Source organism: Squalius cephalus (genome assembly GCF_949319135.1).
Source record: "Squalius cephalus genome assembly, chromosome: 9".
Lineage (NCBI taxonomy): Eukaryota > Metazoa > Chordata > Actinopteri > Cypriniformes > Leuciscidae > Squalius > Squalius cephalus.
The window spans coordinates 37,286-63,985 of record NC_137130.1 but is presented as its reverse complement, the minus strand read 5'-3'; the positions used below and the strand labels follow the sequence as shown (position 1 = coordinate 63,985).

The 26,700-nt window shown below is 39.9% G+C and overlaps 2 protein-coding genes across 4 annotated transcripts in view; both read left to right on the top strand.

Moving 5' to 3' along the window:
* Positions 1-5,472, top strand: part of LOC307164472 (interleukin-1 receptor type 1) — a 37,938-nt gene extending 32,466 nt beyond the window's left edge. For both annotated transcript variants that reach the window (XM_079881348.1, XM_079881349.1), the window contains 3 exons: positions 1,593-1,736; positions 1,884-2,048; positions 2,728-5,472. In XM_079881348.1, coding sequence (XP_079737474.1) covers positions 1,593-1,736; positions 1,884-2,048; positions 2,728-3,119 — 701 coding nt within the window. In that variant the 3' untranslated portion in view covers positions 3,120-5,472. The remainder of the gene's footprint in view (positions 1-1,592; positions 1,737-1,883; positions 2,049-2,727) is intronic.
* Positions 5,473-7,215: 1,743 nt separating this feature from the next.
* Positions 7,216-26,700, top strand: part of il1rl2 (interleukin 1 receptor-like 2) — a 39,649-nt gene continuing 20,164 nt past the window's right edge. Inside the window, exons 1-5 of one of the 2 annotated variants that reach the window (XM_079882006.1) lie at positions 7,216-7,327; positions 7,760-7,868; positions 11,255-11,474; positions 19,376-19,538; positions 20,366-20,525. In XM_079882006.1, the coding sequence (XP_079738132.1) occupies positions 7,811-7,868; positions 11,255-11,474; positions 19,376-19,538; positions 20,366-20,525 (601 nt within the window). In that variant the 5' untranslated portion in view covers positions 7,216-7,327; positions 7,760-7,810. Of the gene's footprint in view, positions 7,328-7,606; positions 7,667-7,759; positions 7,869-11,254; positions 11,475-19,375; positions 19,539-20,365; positions 20,526-26,700 lie in introns of those variants that run through there. The other variant, XM_079882007.1, reaches the window with a different exon arrangement.

The following is a 26,700-nucleotide window of genomic DNA, read 5'->3' as shown; positions in this document are numbered from 1 at the left end:
CTCACAGCATCACACACTCACAGCATCACACCATCACACACTCACACCATCACACCATCACACACTCACAGCATCACACACTCACAGCATCACACCATCACACACTCACAGCATCACACCATCACACACTCACAGCATCACACACTCACAGCATCACAGCATCACACACTCACAGCATCACACACTCACAGCATCACACACTCACAGCATCACACCATCACACACTCACAGCATCACACACTCACAGCATCACAGCATCACACACTCACAGCATCACACACTCACAGCATCACACACTCACAGCATCACACACTCACAGCATCACACACTCACAGCATCACAGCATCACACACTCACAGCATCACACACTCACAGCATCACACACTCACAGCATCACACACTCACAGCATCACAGCATCACACACTCACAGCATCACACACTCACAGCATCACACACTCACAGCATCACAGCATCACACACTCACAGCATCACACACTCACACCATCACACACTCACTGCATCACACACTCACACCATCACAGCATCACACACTCACACCATCACACACTCACACCATCACACACTCACACCATCACACCATCACACACTCACTGCATCACACACTCACAGCATCACACACTCACACCATCACAGCATCACTGCTTTTTAAGTCAAGTCACTTCATGTATATAACGCTTTTAACAATATAGATTGTTTCACAGCAGCTTTACAGTGATAATAGGAATATTAAAGTAACAGAGATTGTTCAGGCTTTACAGCAGCTCTAGAATAAAGTTATTGTCCAGATAAAGTTAGTTTTGATTGATTCACTTCCGTCGCAACGATCATTAGTTATTAACTTAGAAGCCGCTAACACGGCACTGTTCTAACAGAAACGGTGTTAAACCAATTTAACACTTTATTGTTCCAAAATCTTGCTGCATCAAATATCATTTTGTTATCGGCTGTTATTGTTTCGCTTTGAGTGTCAACAGACCAGTGACTAGTTAACTGGTTAAATGAGCAATGGGTGTTTCTCCTTTAGTCGGAGTGGCCGAGAGGATGCGAAAACCACCAAACTCACAAGTCTTCATCATATTTGTGGTTTTATTTTGGGAAAATCTATTGGTTTGTCTCAAGTTTTAATGGTTGACTATAAATTAAATCACTCAAAAATAATTATTTGAATTATTGAACATATTAAATGAATAATTATACCTCATTTATGTTGATTCTAACATGAACTTGAGGTGTTAATATATATATATATATTTATGTTTTTTTTATTTACTTTTTTGAATAACATTTTGAATGCCCCTTTATCCATTATTTTATTAAGTAGTTTATTTACTTGTTCACTTTTGTAGATACCGGAATCGTTTTCATGACACATTTGTCTTGTTTATTTATTAAATAGTTATTTATTATTTATTCTGTGTTTACAGAATGACATGTTTAAAATTTTTTATAGTGCTTTCAAATGATTATGAAGATTGGCATGTGGAAAATAAAATTTCTATAAGCAAGCATATGATCTACTTTCACTTGTCTATTATACCAGCAACACATAAACAGATTTCCACATCCACAGATCCGAATCTCTTCTTGCTTCTCGGGCTTCTCCTGGGATCGGTGGCGCTGCTTTTCATGATGGGAGTTTCTCTGTGCACCGTATTCAAGGTGGAGCTGGCTTTGTGGGTCCGGACTGTGTTTCCATTCTTCTACAAAACCACAGGTACTCATATGAACAGGAAATATACTTTCGCACGTTAGCAGTTACTTGGAAATAACGCAGTTACATTAACCAGAGTTCACACCTTCCCCTGCTATCACAGCATTACAGGACATGCTGAAACTGTGTTTCTGATGTTGTTTCTTCTAGATGGTGATGGTAAGCAGTATGACGCCTACATTGCCTATCCGAGAGTCCTTGATGGCTCGAGTGAAAAGGCTGAAGTGTTTGCGATGAGCACTTTGCCGCAGGTCTTGGAGGGCCGGTACGGTTATAAGCTTTTCATCCTGGGCCGGGATGGTCTACCTGGAGAAGGTAAAGAGTTTGCAATAAAACAAAGCACTGTAATCTAAACCAGCAGTTCTTCTTGTCATCACATTGGAAATCGATACAAACATTAGCTGTATTACAGTAGTCTGGGTTAGGGCTGCATGATTTAGGGAAAAATCTATTTGGGATTTTTATGATAAAAATTGTGAGGTTTGCTCTGGTTGTTGTAGGGCTGCACTAACCAATAACCGATAATTATTTATATATTAAAGCCAATAACCAATGTATTAGCCGATAAATCTAAATCCAAATTTTTGTATCATTTTTGAGAGCCTGATTACAAAAACACAAGTCTCACCATTAAAAGCCACGTCCCAAACACAATTATAATAATGTAATCATCATAATTTTATGTAGCCAATATGACAGACTTGCGCTGCACATGTTGCACTGAACTGTATTTGTGATTTCAATCATATTTAAAGCAATTTAAAACCATCATGTTGAACAGTGCGCATCTGAAGTGTCTCAGCTGAAGGAAATAATCCATTATTTATCGGCTTTAATATATCGGCCAAATCTTTTTTATCGGGCCGATAACGATAACATTCAAAATGAAGATATATTGTCCGACACCGATATGGTGGCCGATATATTGTGCGTCCCTAATGTTAGGTTTAATCCCGATGTTCTGCCTGGCTGATTGTCCTCCTCATGTTTCCAGCGGTGGTGGATGTTGTAGAGGAGGCTCTGACCCGCTGTCGTCGACTTCTTCTCCTCTACACCTCGACGTCTCTTTGCAGTCCCGAGGCGCTGGAGTGGGCCGAGCAGCAGACGGGCCTGTACCGAGGGCTCGTGGAGAACACTGTGAGCATCGTGCTCCTGGAGCTGGAGGAGATCCGAGAGCCCGACCGCCTGCCTCACTCAGTGAGACTCCTCAAGGAGAAACAGGGAGCGTTACAAGCCTGGAAGAGAAGGAAGAGGTGGATGTGCTGCGACTGGAAGATGGAGGAGCGTGTGACCTCTCTCGACCCCTCGGCACGCTTCTGGAGGGAGGTGCGCTACCATATGCCTGTCAGAGGAAAATCCAAAAACAGGAATTGGTTTAGTTTCTAGCTTGAAGTGATGCAGTCAGCAATCTGGAGGTGAAAAGAAGCTTTAACTTTGCCTTTAACTATAAAGCGCAACAGGGACCGCACCTTTCCACCAGCCTTTGTTCCAGAGGGTTTTTTATTTAGTAAAGAAATATAAACAGATAAGCCAAACATGCCAGCTCCCACATGAATCTCAATATTTCAGTCTGTTCTTTTTATTTTTGGAGGCAAACCACTCATCCCTTGATGCATTTTGAATATATATGTGTATATTTGTTTTATGGAGGTACATTTTTTCGATTTTTACTTCTAGAGCCCAATTGTTCCTCTGATTACAACCTAAAACAATTTTCAGTTGGGGTACATTTTACAAATCTCGCAAAATGAGGAGGATGAAGAGGCTGCAAGTACTAATAATGTGGATAGATGCGGTTATGGAAACGGTACAGAGAAACGTAAGGGTCCGAGAGCGTTGCCAGCTGTGGTGGGAAAAATGCGTGTTCTTTGCAGAAAATGAACGGTTCTGCAACTTTCGGGTGCGAAGGCAAACATTTCAGTATATTTGCGATGTACTTTGCACTCGACTGTATCACAAAACCACACAGTTCTCAGTTCCGGAGAGAGGAGGGAGAATAATGACAGTTTGTGTGACGTCCACCTGTGAATGCAGACACGATGGCTGGATTGCGTTTACATTAACCTGAAATCCGATCACAATATGTGTCCTTGACTACCTCCGAACCTGGACACGCTGATCGGAGAACATTCCAATCAAAGGCGCATTTACACTTTCAATGTGTATGTGGACAACATCCGGATACAGGTTACATGTTAATGCCAAGTGTAAACGCAGCCTACACTGTAAAAAATTTCTAACCCTCCCAAATCAAAAATTTCAAGTGACCGATAACATCTAAATTTTTCAATTGGCCCAAGTGAAATTCTGTAAATTTCAATTGGCCCAAGTGAAAATCTGTAAATTTAATTTTATAATTTACAGAATTTCACTTGGGCCAATTGAAAAATTTAGATGTTATCGGTCACTTGAAATTTTTGATTTGGGAGGGTTAGAAATTTTTTACAGTGTAAGATGAAGAGAACTTGAGAGCTCTTGCACACCAGTCGTTCTGTGGACACAACATAGAAAGCTGTAAATACAATGTCAGATGTGAAATAAAAAAATAAAAAAAATACAGAAATGATGTAAATAAAAACTAAAGATTTTATACATTTTTTCAGTTTTTCACAATTCATACTGTGCTCTTGTTTATAATGCAACATTGGATTCACACACAATCTGTTGTGCAGTGATATATTTCTTGCTTAATGTGTTTTATTTTTTATGATTTTTACTCCAAATATGTTTACATGTTTTATGTACAATATGAATTGCGTATTTACTATGAATATTCAATTCAATTCAATTCAATTCACATTTATTTGTATAGCACTTTTCACAATACACATTGTTTCAAAGCAGCTTTACAGAAAATGCATGAATCCACATTACATTAGAGTGATCTGATATCAGAGGAAACTAAGAAATGTACATGTACAAAATCACAGTTCGCTAAAAATGTATTAACTTAATGTAATAATTTAATGATCAGGAAATGCATAAAGACAAAGGGTGAGGGTGAGAGCCTCAGCTATTGACTCATTTAGAGAACATGACTGGCAGGAATCTCTTGATATAATCATCATAACCGCTGCTAAACATTCTCAGTTTATATTGGAATCTGAATTAAACATTTAATACATTTGTTATTCCACAATACAAATCTTTCATTTGTCTAGTATCTGTAAAAATGCATTTTTCCATCTTAAAAATATATCTAAATTACGCCATATGCTCTCATTGACAAATGCGGAACAATTAGTTCATGCGTTCATGACATCAAGGCTAGATTATTGTAATGCTCTACTGGTGTCACATGTTACGCCTGTTGTTTCCATCTATTCACCATTAAGTCTTTTTCACTGCACACTAAGTTACAGATTACCCTGGACTACATTTCCCATGTTTCATGGCTTTAATTGTTCCCACACCTGTAGTCAATCACAGGGACTATAAAGCACTCATGCACAAGCTCACTTATTGCTGAGTATTGTTAGCCTATACTGCTCTGGACTCTTGCTCGCCTTGGATTAACTCTCTCGTCTTGCCCTTTGGATATTATTTGCTTGATGCCTGGACTTTAGTATGGTTAGCTGTTTTATTCTCTTGCCTTGTCCGCTGGATTACGGTTTTCTTTTTTTTATCCTCACCTGTCTCTGGAATACTCATTGTCCTGTCCATCTCATACCTGTTTGCCTTTGTTTGGGCCTCTGCCTGTTCTAAACACATCTCTTGTGAATAAAAGGCTTTGCATATGGATCCGTACGCCTCATTTCTCCATTCCCCCGTAACAACTGGGTGGTTGCCCTGCACGCTTAATAAACAAACTACAGCTGGTCCAAAACGCAGCAGCTCGAGTTCTTACCAGAACCAGGAAGTATGACCATATTAGCCCAGTTCTGTCAACACTGCACTGGCTCCCTATTAAACATTGTATACATTTTAAAATATTGCTGATTACTTACAAAGCACTAAATGGTTTAGCTCCGCAGTGCTTGAGCGAGCTCTTAACGCATTATAGTCCTTCACGTCTATTGCGATCTCAAAACTCCGGCCAGTTGATAATACCTAGAATATCAAAATCGACTGCTGGCGGTAGATCCTTCTCCTATTTAGCACCAAAACTCTGGAACAGTCTTCCTACCATTGTCCGGGAAGCAGACACACTTTGACCTAGCATACACATAACACATTATAGACTTCTATAGTTCAATGTTAGGCTGCATAGATCAGGTCAGCCGGAACCGGGAACACTTCCCATAAATCCTGATGTACTCGTTACATCAGAAAACGAATGGCATCTACGCTAATATTAGTCTCTCTGTTTATCCCGGGGTTTACCGCAGTCCGCCGGATCCAGGCCGTATCTAGATCTGATGAAGAACCTGCATCCATTACATTTTAAGGCCAGACAAGTAGTTTGTTGAGGGTTGATTTGTAGGGAAGGACTACACGTCTGGGCACATATATTCAAACGTGCATCCCTGTAGACTGAACTCGTAATACGTATGTGCAGGGTTTTGATGTGCAGACCTGGGCAACCCTGAGACTCAGATATGCTAATGAGTGTTTGGTTTCCGACCAGTCACAGCAAACTGAGCCATCTGACCAATCAGAGCAGAGCAGCTCTCAGAGAGGCGGGGTTTAGAGAGACTGAATCCTTGATCTAAGGATTTCAGACACTGAGGAAAGAGCTGATGCTGCAGTGGAGATTATGAAAAGGTTAACATGTTTTCTGACCTTGGATTCATGTAAGCCTGCTGTAGGAGACTCCAAAACAGCATTAGCAAAAATAGCATAATAGGGGCACTTTAATGTTAAAATACCACTTCTCAGTAAGTAATCCTTTGGTAGTTTGACTTTCTGAAAAGTGTAACACTGTGACACTTCTTAAACATTGCTCTGTTTGTTTGAGCATACTGAGTATCTGTTCATCCCGGCCAATAGCAGACGAAACCTGTTTAAGGACAGGCATTGGTTAGCCCTTCTTCACTTTGGCTGCTAGAAGTACAGAAATGACATGAGAAGATTTTCAGAAAAGGCAACGACCACAAAGAGTGACCCAGATTCTCTTCCACAGGTTTCCGTTCAATGCTGCCAGTTTCTGTGACATTCGGACTTCATTCAGATCAGACACTCATGCTCATTTTAAAAATAAAGTGAAATTAAACATCTGTGCTCATATGTATCATTAGAGGCGTCTTTATTCTTTCACTCACTTAAAAAAAGTGAGTGGGTTTAATTTTGGGCATATAATTCAAATATTCCACTCAAATCAAAAGAGAAAAATTCTCCACGTTCACTTCATTATGAATTAAAGAAAACTGAAATGATTTCCATTATGCGTAATAGAGAATACATAAAAGTGCAATAGCAATGCTGCACTGAGACTGACGGTTATTGGCAGGTGTTTGTGTTGCTGAAGCGTTGGGAAGCGTTTCCCTTCACGATCGTGTTAAACCGCATGTTCAGTAGAAATAGTGTCTCGTGGTCAGTGTGTGTGTGTGTGTGTGTGTGTGTGTGTGTGTGTGTGAGGCAGTGTGTGGCAGTCTGGAAGAGATTCCGAGAAGCGCGCTGTTTCTGAGCTCTTACTGTCTGATCAGCTGCTTGAGGTAAGACTCACTAACCCTTCACTCTCAGTAAGACAACTATATGCCTATACTTTTGTGTGTTATTATAGTCTAAATATCGACTTTAAACTTTGTCCCGCACACGCATATTTCTTAGGGGAAATCCCTCATGCTTCCTGCAATCATCCCTGACACACGAACATCACACGGAAAACCCGAGACTGAGCATCATTTTGAAGTTTTAATTCCTATTGATCGTTTATGATAGTTTTATAACCGTAAATAGTTAAACTTGCACAGAGAATATCGCGTTCATAACTGAAATGCAGGGCTTTTGTTATGTTTCTCAGGAGAAAACGGGAAATATGACAGCTATGCTTTGTAATTGAGTTTCGTAATGGATGAAGTTTCTGTCAGTGTTTTAAAGCCTGTAATGAATATTGTGTTTGTCTCTGTTTTCTGTTGTCAATGCAGGCGCTGCTGTTAGAACCGGTCAAACCACCTTAAAAGCCACGAAAACCCGAGATGAGCTTTTTCACAGTTTATTTTCAATGGATTTTACTATCCACCCTTTGGTTTGCAGGTAAGAGTCTCTGTTTTCAGTGAATTCAATGGTTCGATTTATGATCATGTAAATGAAGAAAAGTTTCCATGAGGAAAGTTTGGACTTCAAGTTCGAGTTTGTTTCTGTCGCGTTCGCTGTTGTTCAACGGGAAAGAATGAATAATATCTATGCATTGATTAGATATTAGCTATTGCATCATTTACCATAGTTTGTGATGATGTTGAAGTTTCAGTTCTAGGCGTTAACTATGTAGAATTTTCCCCAATTCATACGTTCAGTGTCTTTTACATGCTGACCTTAAAACGCGTTCTGTGTTTTCCTCAGCTGAACTGAAATCAGCCTTTGCCCCTTTTACTTTCCGTTCTTTAACGTCTCAGAAGCAAAGCTCAGACTTCGCTAACAGTCGCTCAAGAATATAAGAAGTAAAAGAGACACTCAAAATAAGTACACATGAACACATTTGTTTTGCTTAACCAAATGAATACAAAAAATTATAATTATACAACAGCTTACAATGCGCAATGATATTATTTTAAACAGTGGTGCTTAAAAATTAGAAAAATTTAAAAAAAAAAATATTAAATTATTATTTTTCATATTTCTGAGAATTAGTATGGGCTGCTAGTGGTGCTTGAGATATAAAATGGTTGGGCATACACAAAATCCCTTTAATATACCCTTAATGTGCATATACCTTAAGCTACAATATGGGACAAACTCCGTTCTGTGTGAGCAACACTGTTTCATACAGAACAACACTGTTTCATATAGAACACTGTTTCATACAGAGTAACACTGTTTCATACAGAACACTGTTTCATACATAACACTGTTTCATATAGAACAGGGATGGGCAACTTCGGTCCTGGAGGGCCACTGTCCTACAGAGTTTAGCTCCACCCCTGAAAAAATCACCTGCCTGTAATTTTCTAGTAATCCTGAGGACCTTGATTAGCTTGTTCAGGTGTGTTTGATTAGGGTTGGAGCTAAACTCTGTAGGACAGTGGCCCTCCAGGACCGAAGTTGCCCATCCCTGATATAGAACAACACTGTTTCATACAGAAATGTCAGCAACCCTACATTTGTCCTGACCCTGATGTTCTTTGACCTGTTGTGCTAACCATAAGTGCGAACATAATTCAGGGTTAAATGACATGGAATAACTAGTACTCCTATCATTTGAAAACTGTCCTCTACACTTGTATTAAAACGTATCGGTTACCTAACGTAACCTCTGTTCTCTCTAGAAGAGGGAACGAGTATTGCGTAAGTAGCTTACGCTGCTGGGAAAGTCTTCTTTCTCGAGATACTGAAGCCAAAAAATTATCCTTAATTTTTAATAATCTTGTCAACGCAGTGCGGCAGCATGCAGACCTAGGGCAGGCTAACTAGCGTGCCCATTGGCTGCCCTGCGGCAACTGCAGCAGCCTATCGCTGAGCCCTTGGCGTGACGTCACGTCCAATGAGCGCGCTTCATGCGTCACAGCCCGCGAAAAGGGGTGTGGCTTAGCGTATATAAGCGAGGCTCAGAGGCTGCTTCACTGGTTTCTGTCGCTGAAGCGAGTGAGCTCGTGGCGCGAGCACGGCGGGTTACGCAATACTCGTTCCCTCTTCTAGAGAGAACAGAGGTTACGTTAGGTAACCGATACGTTCTCTTACGAGAGGTTCTCTCATATTGCGTAAGTAGCTTACGCTGCGGGAACTCCCTTGTCAACGCCGTGCGCGCCCAGCATCCACTGAATGAGTCCCAGGGAGAGCCCGGGGAACGTGATAGCAGGGAGCCGGGCGGCCAATAGAAGGCTAGCGCAGTACACAAGCACATACTAGGGAGCACGGAGCGGCACAGCCGGTCCGAACTGACAATTCCCTGCATAGTGCAGCTCAACCAGTAGAGCTAAATCAACCAACGTAGCCCGCGCACTGATAGTGGGCCGATCTACGCGAGACTTAGACTGATAAAACTTTCGCCTGCAAGGCGGGAACTTCCAGGTTGTAAAATCTAACAAATGTAGAGGTGGAGGCCCAGCCTGCCGCTGTACAAATGTCGTGAATGGAAATCCCGCTGGACCACGCCCACGACGAGGCCATGCCTCTGGGGAGACTGAAGAGCGGAGCCTAGCGGAGAAAGGAGCGTTCCACGACTTCGATAGCTCCGTGTGGAGCTCAGGCAGAAAGGGTGCTGACCTAGAGGCTGGCGCTTGGCGGCGGCTAGGCAGAAAACACCCGTCGAGTCAGTTAGGTGCAGGCTCCTTCGGTGGGGACCAGTCAAGTCCCAGTCGGTCGACCGCTTTGGTGAGGAGGCGGAGGAGTTCCGCGTCGACACTGGCACGGGACCGGCTAGACTCCTGAGTAGAGGAGGCGGAGCGGTGAGAACCCGACCACTCCTCGCTGTCTGAAGCAAGCAGAGAGCAGCTGTCATCGACAGCAGCGTCATCTGCTTCGTCCCCTGAGGCGACGGCAGTGCGGGCAATGGCCGGCCGCTGCGCGTCGGGGAAGGGCGGGGGAGTAGGAGAGAGCGAGGCTCACGGGAGGGGCTCCGGCGAGCGCTCAGCTGTTACATCCGGCCCGGGAGGCCGTTGAGAGCGGCGTCTCTTCTTTCGCGGCCCGGTAGAGGCAGCCGGAGAAGGGGGAGGATCGTCAAACATGGCGAGTCGAGCCCGCAGGGTCGACATCGGCATCTCCTCACACTGTTCGCAGCCGCCTGAGGAAAGGGCGCGGGCTGCGTGGTCGAGGCCCAGGCAGAGAGCGCAGATCACATGGCGGTCTCTGTCGCTGAGCGGGGCTCTGCACGAGCCACAGGATGAGCGAGGCATTTTGAAACAAACGCCTCGCGCTCTTTTAGATGTCGCGGGGCGAACACACAAACACACAACACAGAGCAATAAAAGGATATAATCGCCGGATAGCGGAGCAGGCAGGGAATGCTGAAGGCGGCGAAGACGGCCGGCTTCCTCAGGCTGAGATCCTCGGCGTGCTGGTTGCTTGATTCGACGGCGGCTTCCTCAGAGTCCAGCGATGCGGAGAGCTTCGCTGAAGAGACAGAAACCAGTGAAGCAGCCTCTGAGCCTCGCTTATATACGCTAAGCCACACCCCTTTTCGCGGGCTGTGACGCATGAAGCGCGCTCATTGGACGTGACGTCACGCCAAGGGCTCAGCGATAGGCTGCTGCAGTTGCCGCAGGGCAGCCAATGGGCACGCTAGTTAGCCTGCCCTAGGTCTGCATGCTGCCGCACTGCGTTGACAAGATTATTAAAAATTAAGGATAATTTTTTGGCTTCAGTATCTCGAGAAAGAAGACTTTCCCAGCAGCGTAAGCTACTTACGCAATACGAGAGAACCTCTCATAAGAGAACAGTAATTAGTCCCTCACTGACAAATTTCTTTTCATGTTTTCCTCTTGAAGAGATGGAGATGCACATGACGCAACGCAGATCAGAGAACTTTGTTGCTGGTCTTGTATTTAATCTTCAGTGCAATAGAAACGGTCAGAATGTGAGTGTGAGCTGGAGTCGTGTTCCCAGTCAGAGCTTGGGAAATATCACTGGAATAACCATTAAGGACAACATACTGTGGTTCCTTCCAGCCGAGCTCGTCCACAGCGGAGAGTACTCCTGTTTCAGCAGGTATTGCTTCAGTTCACTACGTTTCTATTGAGTTGGGTTTGACACGTGCATACTGAATACTGAAGCCCACAAACCATGTTTACCCAGGGGGCAAAACACCTGTTTTTTAGGAAATCAGACATGGGCTGCTGTAAAAGGTTGTCATATAAAAATGAAATCTATGATGTCTGAGGATCACAACCTGGGTGGACAACCCGGTCAACAAGCTGCTGGAAACTTGTAATTAGGGTCAAAACAATGTTACCTCAAATTCGGCTTTAACTCCCTGGAATCACCCAAACATGCTAAAAAGGTTTAATTATATTCATGAATCCTGAGGCATATCTCCCTGATACTTTATGCTAGAAACAAACTGAGCACACCTTTCAAAAGAGTGGAAGATAAGCTTTCATCTGATGCCTTGATTGTACATGTAATTAGAATGTAAGAGTTAACAATGCCTCTTAATTCATAGGTAGGCAAAAAAAAAAGAAAAAAATATTGAACATTCCATTTGTAATCGGTAGCATTCTTTTCCCTTTGTTGTTGTTAAAATAAACAAATTACCATGTGAAGTTAACTTTTACTAGATGAAATCATATTTTGATCATTTTCACTAACCAGACAATCCTCATGGCCCATAACACATTTAGAGGGAATTCAGTTTCAAGCCTATAATAGCCTGTCAATTCAAACAACATCCAAGAAAGAAGTTTACCATTAACTGGTATTAATTGTATACTGCTCTGTTTCTGTATGTGCAGTATATCGTTTGCATATTTATGCAATATCTATTATTTGTATTGCAATGTCTAGTATTTCTAATATTCTTTCACAAGTGGGATAGCTTTATTTATTCTATCGAAATCAAAAAAAAAGGATTTGAGGATTTTGGGTTAGGCTGGTTACTGTTCAACTAAATGCTGAAAGACTAAAACACACAGGAGTCATGTGTGGAGTAGGTTTAAAAGTATTTATTGATTAAAACTGTTACATTAAGTAGCAATTTGTACAAAAATAAAAATAAAAAACGATTAATGAAACAGACAAACAGATTACAATTCAGGGTGATAACTAATTTCTGTAATAATGTTTATACAATTTATTTAGCTGTTTTCGGAGTCGCTGCTGCTGTCGCTGCTCTCTAGTGTTTCAGCATGCTGTATCCCCAACCCCTGGCAGCGGCATCCTGTGTAGCAGGAGCAGTTCTTCTGACAACCTTTAACCAGAGATGGGCACAAATACATTAAAAAATATTTAATTACAAATAACAAATACTTACTCATCAAATGTATTTAAATAAAATACAAAATTCTGCTGTGAAAAAAGTATTTAATTAAAATACAAGTAATTTGAAAATACAAAAATAAAATAAAAAATGTACAGTCTTCTGTAGTGTAAGTGTGGCGTTAGATACATGTAAGAGTCTAGAATATTGCAATATCATTGTTTAGTGCAGAAGAATATTTGTTTAGTGCAGAAGAAATTGTACTTTTATGATGGATAGACACTTTTATGATGGATAAATGCACTTTTATGATGGATAGATGCACTTTTATGATGGATAAATGCACTTTTATGATGGATAGATGCACTTTAATGATGGATAGAGGCACTTTGATGAAAAATATACCCATTGACTGTCATTATAAAGCTTGGAAGAGCCAGGACACTTTTTAATATAACTCTGATTGTATTCTTCTGAAAAAAGAAAGTCATATACACCTAGGATGACGTCAGGGTGAGTAAATCATGGGCTAATTTTCATTTTTGGGTGAACTATCCCTAGGACCATAGACATAAAATACAAATAGGACTACCAAATTGCCTACCACAGTTTTTGGCAAGTAAATCACGTGATGTGACACATCCTATTGACCCTGTTCACATTTCTGGGTTTCTCAGAAGTGGAAGGCATCATAGTTGGGTTAACTTCTATAGCAGTGAATGAAAGACTACATTAAATATATTTTTTTGTGTTCCAATTTGCTCAAATAGCAATAGAAAAACACCACAACAGCGTTTTCACAACTTTCAAAAAGAGGAAAAAAATAGATAATGGCAGTTGGAAGAGAGAAAGTTGTCAACTTTGTCACAGCTGCAGAAACACCCTCACAGCAGCGTTAACTAGTTTTTGTGTAATATAATACAAATATAGTGTTATATGCGTAATTATCTTTTATTATGACAGTATGTGGCAACATGTACGTTAAAAGCGCATCTTCTGCACTAAACAATGATATTGCAATATTCTAGACTCTTACATGTACCTAATGCCACACTTACACTACAGAAGACTGTAAAAAAAATATATTTTTGTATTTTCAAATTACAAATTACTTGTATTTTAATTAAATACTTTTTTCACAGCAGAATTTTGTATTTTATTTAAATACATTTGATGAGTAAGTATTTGTTATTTGTAATTAAATATTTTTTAATGTATTTGTGCCCATCTCTGGTTAAAGGTTGTCAGAAGAACTGCTCCTGCTACACAGGATGCCGCTGCCAGGGGTTGGGGATACAGCATGCTGAAACACTAGAGAGCAGCGACAGCAGCAGCGACTCCGAAAACAGCTAAATAAATTGTATAAACATTATTACAGAAATTAGTTATCACCCTGAATTGTAATCTGTTTGTCTGTTTCATTAATCGTTTTTTATTTTTATTTTTGTACAAATTGCTACTTAATGTAACAGTTTTAATCAATAAATACTTTTAAACCTACTCCACACATGACTCCTGTGTGTTTTAGTCTTTCAGCATTTAGTTGAACAGTAACCAGCCTAACCCAAAATCCTCAAATCCTTTTTTTTTGATTTCGATAGAATAAATAAAGCTATCCCACTTGTGAAAGAATATTAGAAATACTAGACATTGCAATACAAATAATAGATATTGCATAAATATGCAAACGATATACTGCACATACAGAAACAGAGCAGTATACAATTAACACCAGTTAATGGTAAACTTCTTTCTTGGATCTTGTTTGAATTGACAGGCTATTATAGGCTTGAAACTGAATTCCCTCTAAATGTGTTATGGGCCATGAGGATTGTCTGGTTAGTGAAAATGATCAAAATATGATTTCATCTAGTAAAAGTTAACTTCACATGGTAATTTGTTTATTTTAACAACAACAAAGGGAAAAGAATGCTACCGATTACAAATGGAATGTTCAATATTTTTTTCTTTTTTTTTTTGCCTACCTATGAATTAAGAGGCATTGTTAACTCTTACATTCTAATTACATGTACAATCAAGGCATCAGATGAAAGCTTATCTTCCACTCTTTTGAAAGGTGTGCTCAGTTTGTTTCTAGCATAAAGTATCAGGGAGATATGGCTCAGGATTCATGAATAATTAAACCTTTTTAGCATGTTTGGGTGATTCCGGGGAGTTAAAGCAGAATTTGAGGTAGCATTGTTTTGACCCTAATTACAAGTTTCCAGCAGCTTGTTGACCGGGTTGTCCACCCAGGTTGTGATCCTCAGACATCATAGATTTCATTTTTATATGACAACCTTTTACAGCAGCCCATGTCTGATTTCCTAAAAAACAGGTGTTTTGCCCCCTGGGTATCATACTCTTTTGGTCATTCAAAATGGAGTCATTTTAACACTCTCTTGGCATTAACAAGTCTTTTTTTAAATGAAAATGAAATGGCGGAATGATCAGGGTTCTTTAACAAATATCCAACTCTTCTTTCTAACGTAGTGGAGGATTCATCAGAAGAATCTGACACTAGAACCACCACAGGGTAAAATTTACCCATGGCTGTTTTTCGAATGTACATAACAGCTTTTAAAATAAAATCGCCCAATCAATGACTTTACTAAAATTGTGTTATTTACAATTCCCCTCAGACAGCAACATACTGTCGGCCCATATCCGGGCCACATCCGTTACATGTGGATTCAACGCGTACCAGATGTGGGCCGACACTATGTTGCTGTCTGGGCTTGTTGTTAAAAATTGTTTAGATAAAACCAGATTAAAATATACCTTTAACCGCCAGCAGGTCAAACTAACCAATATAATGCCTTTATTTTTGCGCTGTGTTGCGCAAATGAAGGTGTTTTAGCCTACTCATAAATGTTCAAACTTTTGATTAATTATTAATTTTAAAATTATGCAATTTTTATTGTTTATTGGTCGCTACTAGGGCTGCACGATTAATCGCAATGAAACTGCACGCGATTTGGCAAAGGCTGCGATTATTTTATGCTCAGTTTGTCAGTGCAGCGGCTGGTCGGTAGTAAATGCTCCATCTGAACTCCAGAGGGCGTCTCTCACACACACACACACACACACACACACACACACACACACACACACACACACACACACACACACACACACACACACCACATATCCTTCTGAACACCAGAGGGTGTCTCTCACACACACACACACACACACACCACATATCCTTCTGAACACCAGAGGGCGTATCTCACACACACACACACACACACACACACACCACATATCCTTCTGAACACCAGAGGGTGTCTCTCTCTCACACACACACACACACACACACACACACACACACACACACACCACATATCCTTCTGAACACCAGAGGGTGTCTCTCACACACACACACACCACATATCCCTCTGAACACCAGAGGGCGTATCTCACACACACACACACACACACACACACACACACACACACACACACACACACACCACATATCCTTCTGAACACCAGAGGGTGTCTCTCACACACACACAACACATATCCCTCTGAACACCAGAGGGCGTATCTCACACACACACACACACACACACACACACACACACACACACACACACACCACATATCCTTCTGAACACCAGAGGGTGTCTCTCACACACACACACCACATATCCCTCTGAACACCAGAGGGCGTATCACACACACACACACACACACACACACACACACACACACACACACACACACACACACACACACACACACCACATATCCTTCTGAACACCAGAGGGCGTATCTCACACACACACACACACACACACACACACACACACCACATATCCTTCAGAACACCAGAGGGCGTCTCACACACACTCCATCTGAACACCAGAGGGCGTCAGACACAAACACACACACACACACACACACACACACACACACACACACCACATATCCCTCTGAACACCAGAGGGCGTATCTCACACACACACACACACACACACACACACACACACACACCACATATCCTTCAGAACACCAGAGTGCGTCTCACACACACTCCATCTGAACACCAGAGGGCGTATCTCACACACACACACACACACACACACCACATATCCTTCAGAACACCAGAGGGCGTATCTCACACACACACACACACACACACACACACACACACCACATATCCTTCAGAACACCAGAGTGCGTCTCACACACACTCCATCTGAACACCAGAGGGCGTCAGACACACACACACACACACACACACACACCACATATCCCTCTGAACACCAGAGGGCGTCTCACACACACACGCCAAATATGCCCCGCTGAAGTACGATAACACACATCATTCCAGGAAATCCCTATCGGGCATCACACTATCTGTATCTGAATAAACAGAAGATTGAAACGATTTGATTAAACACGACTAATAAACACACGACTGCCTTATTCTGTGTCAGAAGCTCATCATCTCACAGAAGGAGGAGCTCAACTGACGTTATCAAGTGAGTTTGGAGTAAAAGCATGTTATTAAATGTTGTCTGTTGTTGGACAAGAGGTTCATAAATGCTTCTCATGTTTGGAAAGACGTTTGACACATGTTGCTTTTTCAAATACACATTATAAGTGACTCAAACTCGCAGTGCTTTCAGAGTGAGCAGTGTTTACAGAGCCAATCATCAATGACAAACTGCGCATAACATATAATCTCAGCATTTTCCATTTCAAAATCGCGATAAGCCAAATCGGTTTAAGTGCGATTACATGTAAATTGCGATTAATCGTGCAGCGCTAATCGCTACTCTTGCTATTTATTCAAGTCTGACCCTTTCCTGAAAAAAATATTTCCAATCTATGATGTAATGAACATTTTTTTATAATAAACCCAAGTTTATTGGTGTTGTTCTCTTATATTCAGATTATAAATGATATAACTAAACAAATGAATAATTAATCAGGTGAAACTGTGCGCTTGAATTTGTTGTTGCATCATACATCCTATGCTGTGCGGTGAATTATTATAGCTCATTATTGTCTATTTAGGGTATTTTAGTCATTTAAATAATTTTTATGTGTGATTAATGACATTTTATTATAATATTACACCACCCAAATATGTATTTATTTCCTTCTAATTCTCGTTGTCATTGCAGGCTGGGTTAGCCTATATTCACCATTAAGAAAAGTGATTAGCCTGCTTAAAATTGTCTTGAACATAAAACAACAGGACAAAAACAATAATTTCATGACTCTAGACTAGGCCTGTCACGATTATGAAATTTGGCTGACGATTAATTGTCTAAAAAATAATTGCGGTTATGCCGATTAATTGTCAGTTTTAGGGCTTTGACGATTAATTGCCTGTGTTAGGGCTTTGGCGATTATGCTGATTAATTGTCTGTTTTAGGGCTTTGTGCTTCATTCATTAAATAATTGTGATGAATTTAATCCTTTGTAAGTTATCATTTTGCAGTGTAAGATTACAGTTAACACCTTTAAATATTAAATAAATATATTCAATAGCTATGACAATTTGTTTATTAAACTTAGTGAGTGTATAAATCAGCAGCAAAAGGTAATTTTTGAAAACATCTGCACAGTTATTTAATAAAATCTAAACATGTTAATAAAAACAAATGTGCACAAACCATGATAATATGATACGCTTCAAAACAGCGGAACAAAGCGCGTATGCGCATCGCGGGTGCAGAATGATGTGCTTAATGCAACATGGAGTCGCAGCGCTGCACAAGTGCGCATTTAAAAGTTCACGGCACAAAGTGAAGAAATGTCGAGGGCACAAATCCTAGTGTATATCAGTCCAACAGTTTATTGATCATTTGTTTCTTCACAGTTTTAAACTCCAGTTATTGTGCATCTGATGCCAATTCATAGTCCTTGTGCTGTGTAGGCACACGGTAGCGAGCGAGTCATTTAGAAACAGCAAAAAACTCCAGCAAAATAAAGTCATTTTATGCAAATCCACAGCCCTTTATCTACAGATCAAGCATTATAACGTCAATGTCACATTGGAGAAAGTTTTACCGTGTATCCTGTCGTAACCGGACGACGCGCGCTGTTTGAATGCTGAACGGAATGATTGACAGCTGCAGAGTTTGATTGCTGAACGGAATGATTGACAGCTGCAGACGAGTTTGTGAACTTTAATTTAACAATGTAAATATACTACTGTCCCTCACATTAAGCTATGGAATGGCTTCAGATGACTTTGAATATATTGCTAGAAAACGTAATTAGTGCTTGTCTATTTATTTTGGTTCATGACTCCCCCTTGTGCCGTAGGTCTATAAAAGAGCGCAATAATCGCGGTTGTCTGAAACAATCGCGGTTAGATCAAATAATCGCGATCAGACGGTTATTTAATTATCGCGACAGGCCTACTCTAGACTTTACTTTGTAAAGACAGTGGCATAATGAGGTTTTTTTAGCCATATCAAAACAGTAGTCATGTGTATGGATAAATTTTACCCACTGGTGGTTTTATGTATACAATGTCCCTGGTGGTTCTAGTGCTAAACCAAATATTGAGAACTGAGAATTATCAAATAAAAACCAAGGTGTAGAGTGTAAAGATGCAAACATAAAATAAAAACAGCTTTGCACTGGCACTGTATGTTTTGTGTTCAGAATTCCATATCGGCCATTCTTTCATCCCAACGGTTGTTCTTCTTGTGTTCTGTGGCAGAAATGGCAATGAAACAGAGGAAATTATATTTGAGGTCTCCGTTCAGAATGAAACATGCCCCCCAATGAACAGAATAGACAACGTAAAGAGCACAGAGGAACTCATATGTTTCCTTCCTCGTGTCTTTGAGTTAGACCCTGGAGCTCAAGTGACCTGGCGAAAGGTAAGGGGTGCCTGCAAAAACCATGAGTGAAACACATATTCACACTACAGGTTAAGTAATACAGTTTCCTGACTGGACACGCCGCAACATGCAATTTCTATTTTAGAAACGGTTTCTATTTCTGCAACGTCATGGCTGGAACAACGACATACAAATTATGACAATGGTTATCTCAGGTTCAGATTATGTGCTTTATTTAATGTTAAAAGTGTCTAATGTGAGTTTGAATATCACTTATAGCCGTACTTAAAGCAACAATGGATAATTCACCTCAGATCTTGAAAATAAATGAAAGAACATTCAAACTGATGAAACAAGTGTATTCTATGACATACTGTTTCAGTCACTCAGTATGTATTTTTAATCATATGAAAATGGTGTAATAATAAAAAAAAAAATATTATGTGCTTATCCATTTTGTTGTGAGTGCAGTGCGCTTGCATAGAGACCCCGCCCACTTCTCGTTCTTGTTCTGTTAAAACACTGAGTTTATTTATTTACAGAAGTGGTGACCACATTTACACAAGATCTGTGTAGCAGAAACAGAACTGAAGTGTGCATTGCTGAAAAGACCAGCTTAGCTCAGCATGCTAAAAATGACTAAAAATCATTTGACTTTAATACATCTGGTGGTTAATATTACTTTCATCAAAAATAGCAAATGTCAAACAAGTTTTGTAAATAGCAAAACATTGCTTTAGTCATCAATATGTTGAGCTTATGTACAGTACATGGTCTTCTCATTTAAAGGATTCACTTTCACTTTTAAACGTTACCTGTGCATGTGTGTACATGCTCATTATAATCTCTCTGTTCTCCTTCTGTAGAACTGCCATCCACTCAAAGGGGAAAACAGGAGTGTTTTCCCGGTGAACAGATCAGATGAGATGGTTGGACTCTTTACTTGCTTTGTGAACTTTACTTTTGAAGGGCTGAACTACTCTGCTGCCCAGACTACAAATCTCTACAGCCTGCCTTCAGGTTTTGGTAAATGACAATTCAATTCATTTTAAAGTAAAATTACAGCACTTAAAATACATTGCTCAAAAAATTAAGGGAACACTTAAAACACACATTTGTTAGAACAAAATTTTGTGACAACAGTCATCAACACACTGAGGGCTGGATTCAAAATCATACCAAAAATCAATGTAAAAAACAGAAGTTACAGGCTGATCCAACTTGCATGAAGTTCATCACAACAACTCATAATGTAAGTCAGTGGTGTGAATGGCTATGAGCCTATATCCGCTCACGACAACATTTGGGATGAGACATCCTGATTAGAGCCCGACCGATAAAGGATTTTTAAGGCCGATACCGATACAAATATTTGGTGATTTAAAAATCCGATATTCCGATATATCGGCCGATATATATATTTTTTAAAAATCCAGAAACGCGTAACAAAACATGAACAGTTCTGATAAATATAATATATAAAAATACAAACTTAAGATATGAAAACAACCTTTGAACAAAAAAAAAAACAAAAAAAACCTATTATTATTAATATTGACAGTAATAATTAAAAAAAAAATCAGTGATGATGATTATTATCATCATCATTTGTATTATTATTAAACAAGACAAAGGTCATTCCGTGTGTGTGTGTGTGGTGTGTGGTGTGTGGCCATGGGTTCAGAGCAAGAACTGATAAGATTGTAAATGTGTACCTTGAAATGCAATGTAAGTCGCTTTTGATAAAAGCGTCTGTCAAATGTCCGTTTGCATTTTGATTATTTCGAGAACCGTTCATCCAATCGACTTCACAAGGGAGTGTAGTGTCGCATTTGGTGCAATAGCCTATAGATGGACACGCGAGACGCCACACGTTCAGAATTAATAAACTTTTAGTAAACTACAGAACAGCGCGAGCGGGAAGCGGTGCACCTCACGCGGGCAGGGCTGGCGCGTGAGCAGCGCGTATTTTTTTCGGCGTCCATGTTAATCAATGAGTGCATTCACACCGGGAGCAGGAGCAGCGCGTGAGCGTCCAGCAGGAGCGTCGCGTGAACAGCAGTGCAGCGGGGGTTTCGGCGCCGAGTCTATTTTTGCTGCGCCGCTTACACCGAATTAAAGTGACAATGCATTGATCATGGCCAAAATACACCGCAGTTTTATCCAAAAAGTGCATTGATGATATCTATTGTGTTTTAAACAGTCAATCAAATGACCAACAGCAATTTAAAAAGAAAACAAATGTCCAAAAACAAACTTGTTGCCCGAATAATAAAAACAAAGATGAACCAAAAGTTATATAAATGAAATTATTAATAAAATAAGCTTCTTGACAAGTCTTTTCTCTTAAATGTATTTGAAAACGAAATAAAGCAATGCCAACTTATCCATTATGCTCCGAGAACGGACACTGCAGTGATATAAAACGCACACGTCTGTTAAATTAAGCAATACTTTTAAGGTAGTCTAATATTTTTCTGACTAACAAATTACTGACACAGTAAAGGGTAGATTTAAATAAAGAGAAACGAAATTTAAATAAAGAGAAACGAAATTTAAATAAAGAAAAACGAAATTTAAATAAAGGAAAACAAAATTTAAATAAAGAAAAAACGAAATTTATATAAAGAAAAACGAAATTTAAATAAAGAAAAAACGAAATTTAAATAAAGAAAAACGAAATTTAAATAAAGAAAAACGAAATTAAGTTAAATTAAAAACGAGATTAATTTAGATTGATAATAAGGGGTAAAAAGGCTAATACATTTTGTTTCTACTATTATTCTACTTTCCACAATGTCAAAGCAACTCAGCTTAACCCAAAACACAAGCTCAGGCATGCACTTCGGTCCATACAAACTACGCTGTTCTGCGCTCTAGCCTCTCCGCGTGGCTCGAGCCGCATTTTAGACGCGTGTCTCACACAGGCAGTGTGCAAACTCCAACCTGTTAACATGGGAGCCGAAATAAAAACGGACATGCCACGCAGCTGAGACGCTCACGCCACGCAGCCAGTGTGTCGCAGGCCTTATTCAAGCGCGAATGAGAACAGTTTCGCGGGGGATCCCAGGTGTGAAAACGAATATTCAAATGTCAAATTTTCAAATCGAATACCAACCCACCGAACGAATATTCGAATATTTGGGTCCAGCCCTAGCTGCTTTTATTTTATTTTTTAAATATTCATTTATCGGCCATTATAAATGCAGATACCGATAGTTTGGAAAATGCCTAATATCGGCCGATAATATCGGCCCGCCGATATATCGGTCGGGCTCTAATCCTGATGAGATGGTGTCCTATGGGATCTCCTCCCAGACCTGGATCAGGGCATCAGTGAGCTCCTGGACACTCTTGGCGGCTTTGGATGCTCCGATACATAATGTCCCAGAGGTTCTCAATTGGATTTAGGTCTGGAATGTGAGGGCCAGTCAATGGCATCAATGCCTTCGTCATCTAAAAACTGCCTACACACTCTATCCACATGAGGCTGGGCATTATCATGCTCCAGGACCAGCATAAGGTCTCACAATGGCTATGAGGATTTCATCCCGGTACTAACAGCAGTAAGGGAACCATTGGCTAGGGTATTCCTCCGCAGACCATTACTGAGATCTAGAAGAAAATAGCGTCATAGTCCAGCTTAAGTAAGTTCAGTGATGGTTCATTTCTGTTGTAAAAAAGATTTTAATTTAGTTAATTTATAGCCGCTCTGGAGAAAAGGTGCACTGTGTAATTTTTAGCGGCATCTAGTGGTGAGGTTGTGAATTGCATACAACAGAAGTTACGGTTGGTTTTTGGTCACTTTTAGACAGAAAATTTAAAGAAAATTATATATATATAGAAAGATAATGCAAATATAATTTCACTCACCAAGCCTATCATATGAAGCAAATATCCATCCCTTCTTAAATGTCCGTGCCAGCGAGCGCGTTGGGCCGTTTAGTGAAACTGACGGCATATATAATGGCAGATGAAGTAAAACCATAAATCTTCATTCTGAGTCCTAATCATAAATACAGTGCATGTTCATAATAACAGTTAAAATAAAAGAATGATTTAAACTATATTTTACTTCTGATATAAACATTAGATTAAATATGCCATTCTCATTAATGGAGTTAAACACTTACATTTTAAATCTTATCTTGCTCACGTCATTAATGTGACGTGAGCAAGATGGCGCCAGTGTGTTTGTCGGCTTGCCGTCAGCTCCGTGCTTCTCCCACAAAATTAGGTCCCTGCCAGCTCTCTGCAGACATTCTAGGTCGGAAAGATCTCTACCTGGCTCGACGTTCGTGGGATCTGAGGTACTCTTGTCACATATACATTACCCTGCATCGACCCCAAATGCCCGTTAGCCCTGCTCAACCGAGATTGCGTATCCGTAGCGGTGGGGTAAACTCGCTGAACATCCGCCCTTTGGAATACTCTCGTTGCCCCCAGGCTGCGGTTTACTCAAATGCAAAAGTGGCCCTGATCAATAGCAGGTCTAACAAGACTTTCGTTCTGAATGACTTTTTTTTTTCTCGTCACAATCTTGATTTTCTGTTTTTAAGCGAGACATGGATTAGCGCTGGAGTTGGCCAGTCGTCTGTTTTTAGTGAACTTTGCCCAACTAATTGTTCATTAGCACGCCGAAGTGTGTTGGAAGAGGAGGCGGTGTGGCTCTTGTTTTTAGGAACAATTATAAATTACGGACACTGTTTGCAGGGAGTTTTTCCACCTTCGAACTGCAATGTGTAATTGTAGAATCTGTTATGTCACCATTGGTTTGTGTACTGATCTATAGGGCCCCTAAGCCAGACAAAGACTTCATAACTGAATTCTCTGACTTTCTTTCTCATTTTGTGTCACTGTATGATCGTCTCCTTATACTTGGTGACTTTAATATTCATGTTTGCTGTCCGGATAGACCTATGGTTAGCGAATTCTGTGGTGTAATAGATGCCTTTGGCCTTACGCAACATATAGATAAAGCTACTGGGACATACACTTGATTTAATGTTATCTTATGGTTTTAATGTTGATAATATTGTGATTTGAGGAGGACACTTTCTCTGATAATAAGCCCATTATATTTGACATCACCCTTTTCAGTCCCCTGCAAACTGTCAGAGTTCAGGATCATCACTCTCGCCGGATACATTCTCTTACTGCAGCTCAGTTTTCTGATAGTTTTTTGAGTGGAAATGTTGCATCTACTATTGCAACAGCGCCATTGTTCTCCTCTAGTCCGGATGAATCAGTTACCCTTTTTCATTCATCTTGCTCTTCCATACTTGACTCTGTAGCACCTTTCACATACACTCGCTCCAAATTAAAATCTCATTACTGGTTAGATGAGGATAAGCGCTCTCTTAGGATGGCCTGTCGTAAAGCTCAAAGGAAATGGAAAAAGGATCATCTTAATGTTTCCTTCCAAATTTTTAAATCTGCATTAGCTTCTTTTCGGGCAGCAGAAAAAATAGCCAGAGCAAATCACCTCTCTGATTTGATCAGTAAACACTCAAACAGACCAAAAATTTTATTTAGTACTATATAGTACTATAGTACTATATCAACCCCTCAAATTCCCCAGTTGTTGATGTATCTACTGATACCTGTGAGAAATTTCTTAAGTTTTTTACTAATAAAATTGAGAACTTTAGATCAGTATTTACCCCCACCTCATCTGTTACTCTGCCTGGTTGCTCAGGGGTACTGGCTACTTTTAACCAATTTCAGCCCATCTCTCTCACTGAATTGAGGAATTTAGTATCACATATGAAACTTACTACTTAACCCTCTGGGGTATGAGGTGTTTTCTGGGGTATTTGTGCTTATTTCTGTTACTTGTGACATTTTCATGGCTAAAGTCTGATTACACTGTATTCAGCACAAACTCTGCTACAATAATATGTCAGCAGCATGTATGTAAAAGTTTGTAGTTTTGAGATAATGACATTTATGCGTGGTTTGTGAAAATGCAAAAAAAAAATTGTAACTGAAATAAGGCCATGAAACCCATACTGATTATTTCTTCACAAGACTTTTGAAAATTGTATCACGTAGCCTAGAATATTTGCTCCAAAACTATGTGAAAATCACCCTGACTGCTCACACATTTTAAATCAATATATTGTCTTATCTGAATAAGACGTGTTTTGTGTAAGAAAGCTTTATGCGGGAGGTGTGATCACATCATTAATATGTAAGGTTTTCACACCTGAGAAAGACAAAGACCCTCCCTAATGGCCCTATTAGGAGCTATCAGGCCCTGTCATTCTGAGCAACCTTGCACAAAGAATGAGATTTAAAAAAGAATGGCTTTTTGATTGTTTGGATTTATTTACAACACAACATATTCCAAAGATACACAACAAATGACAAAAAAGCACACTATTGAAAACAATGATCCAAAGACAGAGACCTTTGTGCCATTCCTAAAAACATTTTGTACATACCTTTCATTTCCAAGGTGTTTGATTTTCACTTTACCATGTTCATATACAGAGAGTCATGTGAATGTTGAAGTCAGCAGTACTCAGTGGCATCTGGTCCCTGAAAGAAAAAAAAAAGTCCTGCACGATTTTGGGAATACATTTTAGATTTTTCAGGTTAAAATTGCTTTTTAAAATTCACAGAATACACACACACACACACAAATGTTTCCAACAATATACAGTATATTATAATGAACACCAGGTTTGTTGTGCCTTGTAAGCATAGGCTATGCGCAGTGCTGCATAAAATAATAATAACAATAACCTATAGCAGCCTATAAATCTTCCAAAAGATTTCAGTAACAACTACGCTAGAGAAAAATATATTGATTATCATATGTTACTTCAAATGTTTCCATTCGTTATGATGATATGAAATGAGATAATAGTAAAAACATGAAGCCTAATGTTTGGTGCGTTTTGCTTTTCAAACGCGATCGCGCTCCAAAATATGACCATATTTTTACCATATTATACATATCTACGTTTGAGCAGATATCCACAAACACAGTAACAGTAAACACGGGTCTAAATATTATAATATTCACCATATATCTAGCAACAGTACAACTGCAATGTGAAGTTTATGCAACAATAACATAAACTAATAAGTAAGAATTTCTTACCTTACATCTTTCTTGTCTTCAAATCGCGTTCTTCTTCTTCTGAGGTAAATCCAATGTAAGCTCACGGCGCGTCTTTCAAACTCGACGAAA